Source organism: Martes martes, assembly GCF_963455335.1.
Source record: "Martes martes genome assembly, chromosome: 18".
In the NCBI taxonomy this organism is placed as follows: Eukaryota; Metazoa; Chordata; class Mammalia; order Carnivora; family Mustelidae; genus Martes; species Martes martes.
In genome coordinates this window covers 6,821,113-6,834,245 of record NC_137906.1, presented here as the reverse complement: position 1 = coordinate 6,834,245, position 13,133 = coordinate 6,821,113, and the positions used below count along the sequence as shown (strand labels likewise).

The 13,133-nt window shown below is 49.3% G+C and overlaps 1 protein-coding gene across 4 annotated transcripts in view; it reads left to right on the top strand.

Moving 5' to 3' along the window:
• The window catches only part of STYXL1 (serine/threonine/tyrosine interacting like 1), a 65,670-nt gene that overhangs the window by 1,779 nt on the left and 50,758 nt on the right, over positions 1-13,133 (top strand). For 2 of the 4 annotated variants that reach the window (XM_080829890.1, XM_080829891.1), the window contains exon 2: positions 10,300-10,403. In XM_080829890.1, the coding sequence (XP_080686016.1) occupies positions 10,300-10,403 (104 nt within the window). Of the gene's footprint in view, positions 1-29; positions 133-4,711; positions 4,761-10,299; positions 10,404-13,133 lie in introns of all 4 variants that reach the window. The other 2 variants (XM_080829892.1, XM_080829893.1) reach the window with 2 other exon arrangements.

The following is a 13,133-nucleotide window of genomic DNA, read 5'->3' as shown; positions in this document are numbered from 1 at the left end:
TTTAAAGATTTTATTTATTTATTTGACAGATCACAGGTAGGCAGAGGGAGGAGGGAAGCGGGTTCCCCCGTGAGCAGAGAGCCCGATGCAGGACTCGATTCCAGGACCCTGAGATCACCACCGGATCCGAAGGTAGAGGCCCAACCCACTGAGCCACCCAGGCCTCCCAGGAGGTGCATCAAATCCACATTTGGGGTGGAGGCCATGTGAGAAGCACCTCAGGATGAAACATGTAGGCAGAGACATTCAGGAAGGAGTTACTCCGGGGGACCATTCAGCTGGAGGAGGAAGAGAGCCTCACCTGGGCATGGGGGTTCAAGTGTTTAGATGAGAAAGGAGCCCAAAGTCAAACCTGGGAGTGGAAAAACCCAAGTCCGTGGATGGTGAACAGATCCTCTCTGGGAGTTGGGGACAAGCAGAGGAGCAGTGTCCTTTATCTCAACACTGTTCTCTGGTTCATCACTTACCCTGCATCTTACCACTGGAACTGAGAGTTCCTTGTGGTCAGATATATCTGTCCTCTCTGAGTCTTTATTGTACAACCACAGCACCGGGCTGAGAGTGGGTCTCTGTTTTGGAAGAATTGGATAGTTTTAGATAAGGCTGGCCAAAGCAGGGCGTGCAGGACCTCCGAAGGTTCGCTGAGAAGTTTGTATTTTATTCCTGGGGCAGCAAGTGTTTATCAGAGGTCTTTATGAGGCCACCGGGTCTATGCAGAAGATCGGATTGACCTTGGTGCGCCAAGGCTTCCAGTGGAAAGATATGGAGGGCAGGGAGATTGTTCGAGAGGCTGTCTTAGGAGATAAAGATCTGAGTTATGATGGTGGCCATAGAAATGGAGGGAGTGGGGCAAATGAGGAAGCAGTCTCCAGGAGAGAATTGATTAGTCTGTGCCTATCTGGGTTTAAGCAATGAACGTAAGGGATGAAGAACATCAGGCTGAGAGACGTTATCTACGGGTAGAAATGGGATTTGGGGTTGTGGGGAAGGAGAGCTGGCTGGAGGAGAAGGTAAAGGGTTCCGTTTACATGGTATGGATTGGAAGTGATGGTGAGTCGTCCACATAGATGTACCAGTGGGCAGATGGGGAGTTACTCCAACATGAAATGTGGGACTGAATGCCGGAGAGAGGGTAGGGATGAAGGCATCTCTGTAAAGGGGAGAGGGGAGGCCATGAGATACAGGAGAATCCTAGATTCTCAGGCTCACCCCCAGCACCGGGAGTTCAAGTCCTTCCCCATCCCTGCCAAGTGCTCTACTCAGGCCACCCCAAACAACTTGACTGGTAGCAAAACCAGCCTCACATTCAGTTCGCAGCTGCTTCCCTTTCCATCCCAAGATGGTTCATAACCGTATTGACAGCTCCTGTATTAAGCACTGACCCTCTGTTTTTTTTTTTTTTTTTTTTTTTTTTTTTTAAAGATTTTATTTATTTGACAGACAGAGATCACAAGTAGGCAGAGAGGCAGGCGGAAAGAGAGGGGGGAAGCAGGCTCCCCGCTGAGCAGAGAGCCCGATATGGGGCTCGATCCCAGGACACTGGGATCATGACCCGAGCCGAAGGCAGAGGCTTTAACCCACTGAGCCACCCAGGCGCCCCTGACCCTCTGTTTTGCATGTGTACTTAACACTGAACATGTTTAGGAAGCCCCTTGCAGTCCTAAAACAGCTTTGTCATCTTCCCACGCATGCTTGCTTTTTCTTAGCTTGTTCTTGGGTCACACCGAGGCATGAGAACAGACTCGTTGCAATCGCCTCAATGTCCAGTTTACATTAGTTGTCAAATCTCAACTTGATTCAGTGTCAAAACTTCTCTTCCCCTCTCAAGCTTGCTTTTGGCTCCTACTCTTGGAAGGGAGGATGCTGGGCTTCTCCATTTCCCCATCTTGCTTCCTCCCAGCCCCTCCTCCCCCGTTAGACTGTGGCTTCGGAGCCTTGGAGGTTGTAGGAGTAGAGATGGGGGAAGGCAAGTTCCCCCTGTCATGTGACATTAGTATTCTGAGCCGGACGGGAGTTTGTAGCTGATCCCCTTCATGTGGTGCTTTTGGGGTGTGGTACCTTTGACCTAGGTGGTGATGCCTCAGTCTCGCTGCTTTCCATTGTTCCTTCAGCCTCTGGTTTCTGGAATTCTGTTCTACCTGCAGTTGACCAATCGTTCCCCTAGGTGACAAGTCTTGGGCAAAGTCTCTTTACAATGGCTTCTAGTTGACCGCCTCTCTTGCCTGTATTTGATTTACAGGAAACACTGATGCCTCCTTTGCCCCAGCAATCCTGGGGGTGTGTGGTGCAGGGCATTTCAAATGCATCTGCCTCTCCAGGTAGCCAGCCTCAGACTTTTCCAGCACCAGCCTCTCTGCCTACACTAGCTCCAGGGGACACAGGCCAAGCTATTCGGAGGGTTTTCTGGTTTCATGAATTGTTTCAAGAAAGCTAAGGCTTGTGAATGCTTGAATTCAGAAGGATGCTAATGGAGGGAGAAAGCTTTGAGATTGCCGGAAGGAGAGAAGGAGGGCGGTTCACACTCAGGGGCCTTACCCTTCCCAAGCAAGAACCAGGAAATGAGAGAAGTTGCTCCATGGGGACCCAAGGAGGGCTGAGGAGGTTTGGAGAATAGTTATAGCAATTGGGAAAATTCTGGGCAAATGAGCAGCGAGACAGACATTTGCTGGTAGCTGTGGAGGCCGAGCTGAATTCTGCAGTGTGTACTGCGTGTCCAAGTCCACGTGGTTCCCATAGCCCAGACCCCACACCAAGGTCATCCGTGCGCAGGTAGAGCTACACACAGAGGCTCCTATCCACACACACCCGCATACTCGTATCCCTGAACACAGAGGCACCTGGATCTACCTGGGATTCCTTTTTATGGCCACATAGTTTACAGACAATACAGTATACAGATCTTAAGTGTTCAATTGGATGGTTTTGACAATTTATGCCGTTAACCACCACCCCCCAAAACAATCTGTAGAACATTTTCATTGTTCCAGAAAGTTCCTTCATGCTCCTTTCCAGCAGTCCCCCAGGACTGCTACTTCCTGATTCCTATCCCCATAGTTTCATTTTTGCCTGTTCTGATATATTTTTGTACACACGTTCAAGTACACCAACCCCCTCCCTGCCCTACTCCGCACACATGCAAGCCATACGCCCCACATCTGCTGACCATTTTTGTGCCTTACAGTAAGCTTGGACCACGGTTACAGACTATCCTGTTCTTGCTACGATGCCAGTATATGCTACCCTACCTTATCTTCAACCCTAAAATCGAACCTCAAGTGATGTGTTTTATGTATTTTTGTTATTTTTATTAAGATATAATGTATTATTTGCCCCAGGGGTACAGGTGTGTGAATCATCAGTCTTACACATTTCACAGCACTCACCATAGCACATACCCTCCCCGATGTCCATCACCCAGCCACCCTATCCCTGGCCCCCCACCACTCAGCAATCCTCAGTTTCTTTCCTGAGATTAAGAATCTCTTATGGTTTGTCTCCCTCCTGACTCCATCTTGTTTCATTTTTTCCCTCCCTGCCCCGCACGACCCCCCGCCCTGCCTCTCAAATTCCTCATATCAGAGAGATCATATGATAATTGTCTTTCTCTGATTGACTTATTTCGCTCAGCATAATACTCTCTATTTCCATCCATGTCATTGCAAATGGCAAGCTTTCATTTCTTTGGATGGCTGCATAGGATTCCATTGTATATGTATACCACCTCTTCTTCATCCATTCATCTGTTGACAGACATCTAGGTTCTTTCCATAGTTTGGCTATTGTGGACGTTGCTGCTATAAACATTCGGGTGCACGTGCCCCTTCAGATCACTACATTTGTATCTTTAGGGTAAATACCCAGTAGTGCGATTGCTGGGTCATAGGGTAGCTCTATTTTCAACTTTTTGAGGAACCTTCTTGCTGTTTTCCAGAGTGGTTGCACCAGCTTGCATTCCCACCAACAGTGAAGGAGGGCTCCCCTTTCTCCGCATCCTTGCCAACATCTGCCGTTTCCTGACTGGTCAATTTTAGCCATTCTGACTGGTGTGAGGTGGTATCTCATTGTGGTTTTCATTTGTATTTCCCTGATGGCCGAGGGATGTGGAGTACTTTTTCATGGGTCTGTTGGCCATCTGGATGTCTTCTTTGCAGAAGAGTGATATTTTAAGCCTCTTCTTTCAGATCCTTGGAGCTAGTGAAAAGTCAGAAAGGTGGTAATCATCCCACCTTGCACAGGAGTTTTATTTTTCTCTAGGTGTTCTAGGATATTTTAAAATGGAACTGTATTTGGGTAAATAGCTTTAAATAGCCACGTGGTGGCCCATGCCTGCCGGAAGCCCAAGGATTTGACTTCCGAGATACATTCCAGCAGAACGAGTGGGAGGTGGTGGCCTAGCAGGGGCAGAGGCAGCAGGAAGCACCAGCCAGGAGCTCCCAAGAGTGGAGAGTTGCTGAGGGCGGCAGATCGGGGTCAGGACCGGAGCCTTCGGTCTCCCAGATCGGTCAGAGGTCAGGGAACTTGGAGCAAAGCCAAGTCCAGAGGCTGGTCAGGGCTGAGGATCTGTGTCGGGAGCGGAGGGTGCGGCCTAATTTGATCAAGGCACAGAGGAGAAGCAAGTGCTGAGGACAGAGGTGGAGGAGGTGAGACCAGATGTCATGGTCACAGCCTTTGGGAGACCGCGTTATAGTTGACCGGCCCCTTTGCCTTCCAGGTGAACTGCATGGAACACACTCTCCCAGGACTGCAGGTGTCCCTCTCAGGTGTGTAGTGCGCCTAGGTTTGGAGACGTGGGAGCAAAGGCAAGATAGAAGACAAGGGATGGGGGGGAGCGCCTGGGTCTGGGCCTCTGGCCCAAACCTGTTGCTTCTGAAATCCAGAGATACTAGCGATCCCTAACGATAGTACTGGGTGCTCCTCTGAACCGAGAGACTGACAGCGAGACCGGTTCTGACCTCCACAGCTCGGGGGTGCTCTAGCCTGCAGCCATGTCCTCTAGCTTTGCCAAGGTTCAGGCCACAAGGAAGGTGTCGGCTGTGACTGAGGAAAGATCATCCCAGATCCTGGGGGAGCCTGTGCCTCAGGCAGCAGCCAGGGCTCCCTCCGCTTACAGATGTGGTCAGCCCCTGCTCTGTTCTTGGCCCGAGAGTCTCCGATGGCGCTCGCTCTCTGTGGGATTTGTAGCTATCGGAGGCTGCTGGGCGAAGCTGGGAGGAGAGAGCTAGGGTAGAAGTAAAGGATTACCTGTTTCCTAAGCTCCCGCCCGTGCCGGACAGTTGGTGTGGGTCATCTCGACATAACCTTCCTACAGCCTTTCCAGGAGGATCCTGTGTCAGCTGCCTCCCTTTACAGGCGAGCGTGTTGAAGTCTGTCACTGTATTAAGCTTTGGCCGTCTTGGCCCAGCCTCTGCTTCATACAGAGAGCCAGGGCATAGGGGGGTTATCTCTGGATCCTGAACTCTGTCTGTGCAGTCCCCTGGTCCCTGCTCAGCCTGAGCCCAGAGCCCAAAGTAAAGGTTACGGCCTGGCTTCTCCAGGAGCATTGTGCCTCTCCTCTCCACCGGAAGCAAATGGCCATCAGTTGTGTCCGCCCAGACTGCCTGTGGCTGAGCAGTAGATCAGACTTTCTGTCCTGGAAGTCCTTTGAGAGGCCTGATGGGAGGCCTGGCCTCTGACAGCCGTGCCATCAGTCAGAATGGAAGGCCTCGTGTGTTGGTCAAGGCCAGGGAAGGAAGAAGGGCTGGGTCTGGCCAATTTCCAGCTTCATCTCCGGCCTGTGATGACCCTTAAGGAAACATCCCTTCCCCGGTTGGCTTGTGTTCCCCAAATATAGACAAGTGTTCTCACTGGAGTTGGGTTCAGCAGCCTGGCTGCGTCCAGACAGCTCTGGGCTGACAGCCACACACAAACCTCCTGGTTTGGAGATAGGCCAGGTCCCTGCAGGGGAGGGTGAAGAACTTTCCTACCAGTGGATGTCCAGTATGCAAGGACCAGGCTGCTGCTGGCCCCTGGCTCTCCCGATAGAGTTCGTGGCTTTGCTTGCCATCCAAAAAGCTGTGTGGATTTCCCAGACTGGTCAGTTCATAGGAAGGTCGGTCTCTCTGACCCCATGAAGCCAGATCTTCAAAGTGCTCCCTCTGGCCACTCTTCCCATCTGCCTGCCCCATTCACCTGCAAGGAGCATCACACTGAACCCCTCCTGAAAGTCTCCGAGTGCTATCTGTGCTCAAAGAGTCCACAGGGAGATGTCTTCAACTTGCCATTTTGACGCTACTGTTCTGAACGGGTCACTAGGAAAATCACTACATACGAAACAGTGGCAGAAACCATACCAGGTCAATGCTGCTGGCAGGAAAATCTGACTAAGGAATCAAATCTTTTTTTTTTTTTTTTCTTTAAGATTATTTGGCAGAGAGAGCGTGAGCACACAAGCAGGGGGAAAAGCAGACTCCCCTGAGCTGAGCAAGGTGCCTGATGTGGGATTTAATCCCAGGACCCTGGGATCATGACCTGAGCTGAAGGCAGACGCTTAACCCGCTGAGCCACCCAGGCGTTCCTAAGGCATCAAATCTTTATTCTAAAATCTTTATTGTAAAAATCTTTATTGTAAAATTCACACAAGAAAAAGACTTGAGGGGCGCCTGGGTGGCTCAGTGGGTTAAAGCCTCTGCCTTCGGCTCAGGTCATGATCCCGGGGTCCTTGGATTGAGCCCCGAATCGGGCTTTCTGCTTGGCGGGGAGCCTGCTTCCTCCTCTCTCTCTGCCTGCCTCTCTGCCTACTTGTAATCTCTGTCAAATAAATAAATAAAATCTTAAAAAAAAAAAAAAAGACTTGAGCTTAGGAAAACTGATTTTGGCTAAACAAAATTGAAAGTAAAAAAAAGTCAGAATTGGTTAACGGTGAAATATGAAATCAAGGAATTAAATTGGCTTAACGGAGCTCACTAAGGAAAATACCTTTGGCAGAAACTTGTCAATGTTAGTTTAATGGTCTATGTAAAAGCTCAATGTCCAAGTATTCTTAGGACGCAAATGGCAGAGCCAGGGACATCTGAAACCTTGTAGAGTTTGGAGTAGCGCTGAAAGAGGGGGTGAGCACTCCGTCCTCCACCTGCCCAGGCTAGCAGCGCCCCGATCTCAGTTCACAGGGCTGCGTCCTCTCTCCAAACTGTGTTGTTAGGTTAGGAACGGTTCTCCTCCTTTATCAGCGGCGAGGGCTGTCCTTGCTTGACCAGGAAGAGGGCTTCTTTTGGGAAGGAAAGAAGTCTGGAGGCGTTGGTTCCTGGAGCTGGCTTTACCCCTGGATGCCTAAAGACAACCCCCGCCCCCCCCCCCCCCGCCCCAAATAAGGGGATGGAGGCTGCAGTGGGGAGAAAGCGGATGAGAGTTTGTTGATGGGCTTTGAGCTATGGACGAGATAGGTCAGGAGCCAGCATTTAGGTTGGCTTACGGAAGCTGTAGGACTAGATCCAAAGCTTGTCCTCTCTCCTCAATCCACTGCCTCCCAAATGCCCTGAGCATTGGGCTTTCTTTCAGAGACAAGAGGATCTGGGATCTGCCTGGGGTGGGAGTGGGGAGGTCCTTTGGTGCAATTCACCAGTGGCATCAAGTCAAGATGGCCCCATCAGTGAAGACGGCAGGAATGGTGATGAACAATGTACTCATTCCGTGCATGCTTGTTGAGTGTTATTGTGCACCAGAAATCCTGCGTACTGGGTGGGGATACTGTGAACAAGGAGGACAAGGTTCCTGTCTTTATGATCCATACATTCCAGTGGGAGATTGATGATAAGCAAACCAATGAATGCAGTATTGTCGGATGGTGGCGGCCACGTAAAGATTAGATTGTAGGGAGGAAACCGGAAGCAAGAAGTATAGTTGGGAAGTATGACATCCTCTGAGAGAGAAGCCAGTACCTTAGTCTAGGATGTTAGCCCTGGAGCTGGAGAGAAATGGTTGGGTTTGGAATATATTTAAGTACTGAAGCTAACCGATTGGGTGTGAGGGGCTGGAGAAAAGAGGGATTCAGGGCGTGGACTGAGCAACTGGGTGGATAATGGTGCTGTCCTCTGAGGCTGAGAAAAGGAAAAGACAGGTATTGGAGGCGGGGGCACGTGTGAATGGAAAGTTCTGTTTTGGCCGTGTTACGTTTGAGATGCCCATGAGGCATCCAGGTGGGGTCCAGATCAGTGGAGAGCTCAAGCAGGGGCTATGATTTGGGACTCATTGGTATACAAATGGGGTTCAGGTCCCTTAGACCCTAGATCTTAGGGCGGTGGTTCTCCAGTGGTGGGTGACTTGTCCCCTTCTGCCAGGGGACATCTGGAAACATTTTTGGTGGGTACACCTGGGTTGGGGGAAATTGGCTACTGGTTGGAGGCCAGGGGTGCTGCTAGGAATCCTGCTATACCTCCCACAGCACGGAATTATCTGGCCCCGAATGCCAGTGGTGCTGAGGTGGAGAGCCCTGTCCTAGAGCGAGTGTAGACAGAGAAGGGAAGAGAGAACAGCCCCAGGACCTGCCTAATGTGAGGAGGTAGAGCTTCCCACACAGAGCACTGAGTGGGGTGTCCTGGAGGTGGAGAGTGTTGGGGAGGAGGGGAGCTAAACTGGGCTTAATGTGGACAGACTCCATCCTTCAAGCCCAGAGAGAAGCAACAAACAGCTTAGGCAAGACAGACATGTTGATGACCTTGACAAGAGCAGTTCCTTGTGGTCTGATGGGTTAGAAGCTCCGGCAGAGAAGGCTGCGTTTCTTCCCTGATGGGAATGTCTCGTGTGTGTGCTTTCATTAATCCACACCCAGCAGGGAGGTTCTGTTATCCTGGCCTTACAGAACGGGCAATATTACTATTCTGCCCATTTTACAGAGGTAGAAACCGAGGCACAGAGAGGCTAATTACTCCCCACGGTCAGGCAGCCCACAGTAAGTGGCACAGCTAGGAGGGTTTGGAGGGGAGGCACTGAAGGCAGTGAGCAGTGTCTCTGTGCAGGAGAACGGAGACGGGTACAGAGGAGGTTTGCCCGCTGATAGGAATGATCCATGTGGAGGCTGACATGGACCATGTTGGAGGGGAGGCTGAGAATTGAAGTCTGAGTTCCTGAGAAGGATCCCGGGGCCCATGCTGAGGGGTTGACCTTTCCCAGGAGCAAGATTAACCCTCGACTCACCTTCTCTCCCACATGCCCGCCCCCCACCACAGCCCCACTAGGCAGCTCTCTGTAGCTCCCCACCCTGCTGCAAGGTAGCCTCCTTGTAGGAAGTGGCTGCATGGGCCCAGCCCTTCCCACTCCGTGTCTTGGGGCACCAGAGGCCAGATGTGCTCGGGAACCAGGATTGCAAGTAAGGGCAGCCCTGCGGTCAGGAGCCAGAGCCCGGGCTGGCTGGGCAGTTGTATCAATACACAACAGTGGTATTTCCACCCAAACCTGACTGCCGCCATCCTTATCCTAAGCCTACAAGGCCGTGCCCCAGGGTCTTTGCTCATCACTCTCTGCCTGCGGTCGTCACCGCACCAGCCTCCGGTAGACTCTCCCGAGTACTGAATGTCTTGCTTTCTTCACCCTCTCTCCCTTCTCTACCCCGCTGAGTCTTGGCGTAGCCTCCTCAATCAGGAGGCTCAGCTAGAGAGGGCTGTCTGGGAGGTGACTGCTAGACGAGGCCGTCCTGTTAGCGCATGCGACAGTGGCTGCTTCTTCGGAAGCCCTGTTCCCGTGTATAATGTGGGTTTTGGTGCGGTGTCTGTATTCCATGCAGGGCTGTAAACTTCATGAGGGTGGGTCTAGTTGACCATTTATTTCCGGGACCTGGCATACAGTAGGTGCTCAGTCACTATTTGCTGAAGGAGGAAATGAATCGCTGACTATGTTATAGCCCATTTGGTATTTCTCTGGCTGGCGCGTACAGGTTGCATTCAACACCTCATTCCGCTCAGCACACATTTTACTACAGATTCTTGATGCTTGCCTGATCCCCCGCGTGACTACTTCCATCTTTGTTTGAAGGCGTGTAAAGGAGTTTAATCCGGTATCTGTGGCCATTCATTTAAAATAGAAAGCTAGGGGCGCCTGGGTGGCTCAGTGGGTTAAGCCTCTGCCTTCAGCTCAGGTCGTGATCTCAGGGTCCTGGGATCGAGCCCTGCATTGGGCTCTCTGCTCTGTGGGGAGCCTGCTTCCTCCTCTCTCTCTCTGCCTGCCTCTCTGCCTACTTGTGGTCTCTCTCTCTCTGTGAAATAAATAAAATCTTTAACAATAAAATAGAAAGCGATACTAAACTTGTACATTATTGATTCTTCCCAATAGGATGGCTGGTTTGGTGTTGTGTGAACCAACAGAGCTTTACAACATCCTGAATCAGGTCACAAAACTATCCCGACTGACTGAACCCAACTATCTCTGCTTATTGGGTAAGTGCCTTAAACACACACACACACACACACACGAAACTATGTTGTGTTCAGTGCCCTTCAAATTCTATTTTAGGTAAAGCAACAGACTTATGGGGCTTGGGGAATAAATGACTTTAGAAAAACTGTTAGGCTTCTTAAAGATAGCTTAAAATGGTACCACTGATTGTCCCTTGACTTGGAATGAACTCCAGATGAAATGTAGAAGTTCTTGGAAGACGTGTGTTCTTATTGAGTGAAACATTTCAAACACCTAACACCTACATAGTAAGACTAATAAATGCCCACGTACCCATTGCTCAGATGTAACATAATAAACGTTATGCATAGATATGTACCCCTCTTTCGTGCCCCCCTTCCCAGCCCCATTGCTTCTCCTCCCCCAAAGGTGACATCTTCTGTATTTTTTACATTTTGACTATATATGCAGGCATCCCAAAATGTGAGGCTTAAACATTTACACACATTGTACCATCATGTACCGTTACTCTGCAGCTTGCTTTTTCTTGAAGTTTTTGAGGTTTCCCCCAAGTCTAAATGGGAAGATCTGTTTTACCTGTGAGTTGGGGCAGTAGCCATTCCAAATCAGTTGTGCCGTGCTGCTGGCATTTGTGTTTCTGTTCAGAACAGTGCGGCACTGCCGGGGAGAACCTTGACCTCTTATTTACATGCAGGAGTTTCTTCTGGATACCTCCCTAGAAATGGAATTGCCAAGTTGCAAATTCCGCTTCGTTACATTGTCCAGTTGCCCTCCCAAAAGATTGTATCCATTTACATTCCCATGATCCGTGTAGGAAACATACCTACCCCACCTGGTTTTGTCAGCCTTTAGAATTTTTGCAGTCTGATTAGTGTGAACTTGTGATGTTTGCTCCCCCGAATTAAAAAAAATTGTGATAAAATACGCATAAAACGTACCAACTTTTTTTTTTTAAGATTTTATTTATTTATTTGACAGAGAGATCCCAAGTAGGCAGAGAGGCAGGCAGAGAGAGAGGGGGAAGCAGGCTCCCTGCTGAGCAGAGAGCCCGATGTGGGGCTCGATCCCAGGACCCTGAGATCACGACCTGAGCCGAAGGCTTAACCCACTGAGCCACCCAGGCGCCCCAAACGTACCAACTTTTAAATGTGCAATTCAGAGGTGTTAAACATGTCCATGTTTTACCGCCTTATGGGCACCACTTTCCCTCTCTGTAACTCTTTTATAAACTTGGAAATGAGCTCTGTACCCAGTAAGTACTAACTGTCCTTCCTCCGTCCCTTAATCCCCTGGAGATCCCCATTCTCCCTTCTGTCTCTATGATTTTGACGGCTGTAGGGCATGTAGGTGGTATCATACAGTATTTGTCTTTGGCTTATTTCACTTAGTGTCATGATGTCCTCGAGGGTCGTCCTATTATAGCATTTTGCTGTCTTCCTCTTTAAGGCTGACTACTATTCCATTGTATGGATAGACCACATTTTCCCCATCCGTTTATTTATCACTGGACATTGGGGTTGTTTCCACATCTTAGCTGTGGTGGATGATAATGCTACGATCGTGGGTGTACAAATACTTCTGAGACCTTGCTTTTAGTTATTTATTTTGGGTATATAAACCAGGAATCACGGGGTCCTATGGTAATTCTGTTTATAAAGTCTGAGGAGCTGCCCTACCAATTTTCCATAGTTATGTGAGCCCAGGGGTCCACACGTTTCCCATTTTTCCATGTCATTGTCGACACTTGTTATTTTCTGGTTTGGGGGCGACAGTAATCATTCTAATAGGAGGGAGGTAGTATCTCTTTATAATTTTTTTTTTAAAGATTTTATTTATTTGACAGATGGAGATCACAAGTAGGCAGAGAGGCAGGCAGAGAGAGAGGAGGAAGCAGGCTCCCTGCTGAGCAGAGAGCCCGATGCGGGGCTCAATCCCAGGACCCTGAGATCATGACCTGAGCCGAAGGCAGAGGCTTTAACCCACTGAGCCACCCAGGCGCCCCTCTTTATAATTTTGATTTTCATTTCCCTGACGATTAGTAATGTTGAGCATCTTTTCATGAACTTCTTGACCATTTGTGTATTTTTGGAGAAATATCCAAGTCCCTTGCCCACTTTTGAATCAGGTTTTTGTTTTGTTTTTTTATCTCTAGAGTTTTAGGAGTTACCTACATGTTCTGGGTATTAATCCCTTATCGAGATTTAATTGTCATGAAGTTCAGTTTGTCTTTTTTTTTTTTTTTCTTCTGTTGTCCATGCCTTTGTCCTATCCAGGAAATCATTGCCAAGCCCAATGTAATGAAGATTTTGCCCTATGTTTTCTTAAGTTTATACTTTTAGGTCTTACATTTAGGTCTTTGATTCATGTTGAGTTGATTCATGTATGTGGGGTTAGATAAAGGTCCAACTTCATTCATTTGCATGTGGGTATCCAGAGGGAGAGGGAGAGAATCTCAAGCAGGCTCTATGCCCAGTGTGGAGCCCCACGCGGGGCTTGATCTCACGGCCTAAGCTGAAATAAGACTTGGATGCTCATCGACAGAGCCACCCAGGTGCCCCTCATTGACATAATTTTAATAAGTACAAATACATGGCTTTAGTTTCAGAACCTAATGTAGGCCTGATAATCAAAGCCTTCTTTTTGGAAGACAGGTCTTAGGTCCCACTCAATCTCCAGTAAGGTATTTTCACACACTGCAGTACTTTTATACCATTAAAAGTTTAAAAGGTGGGGGTGGGGGGTGGGGGGTG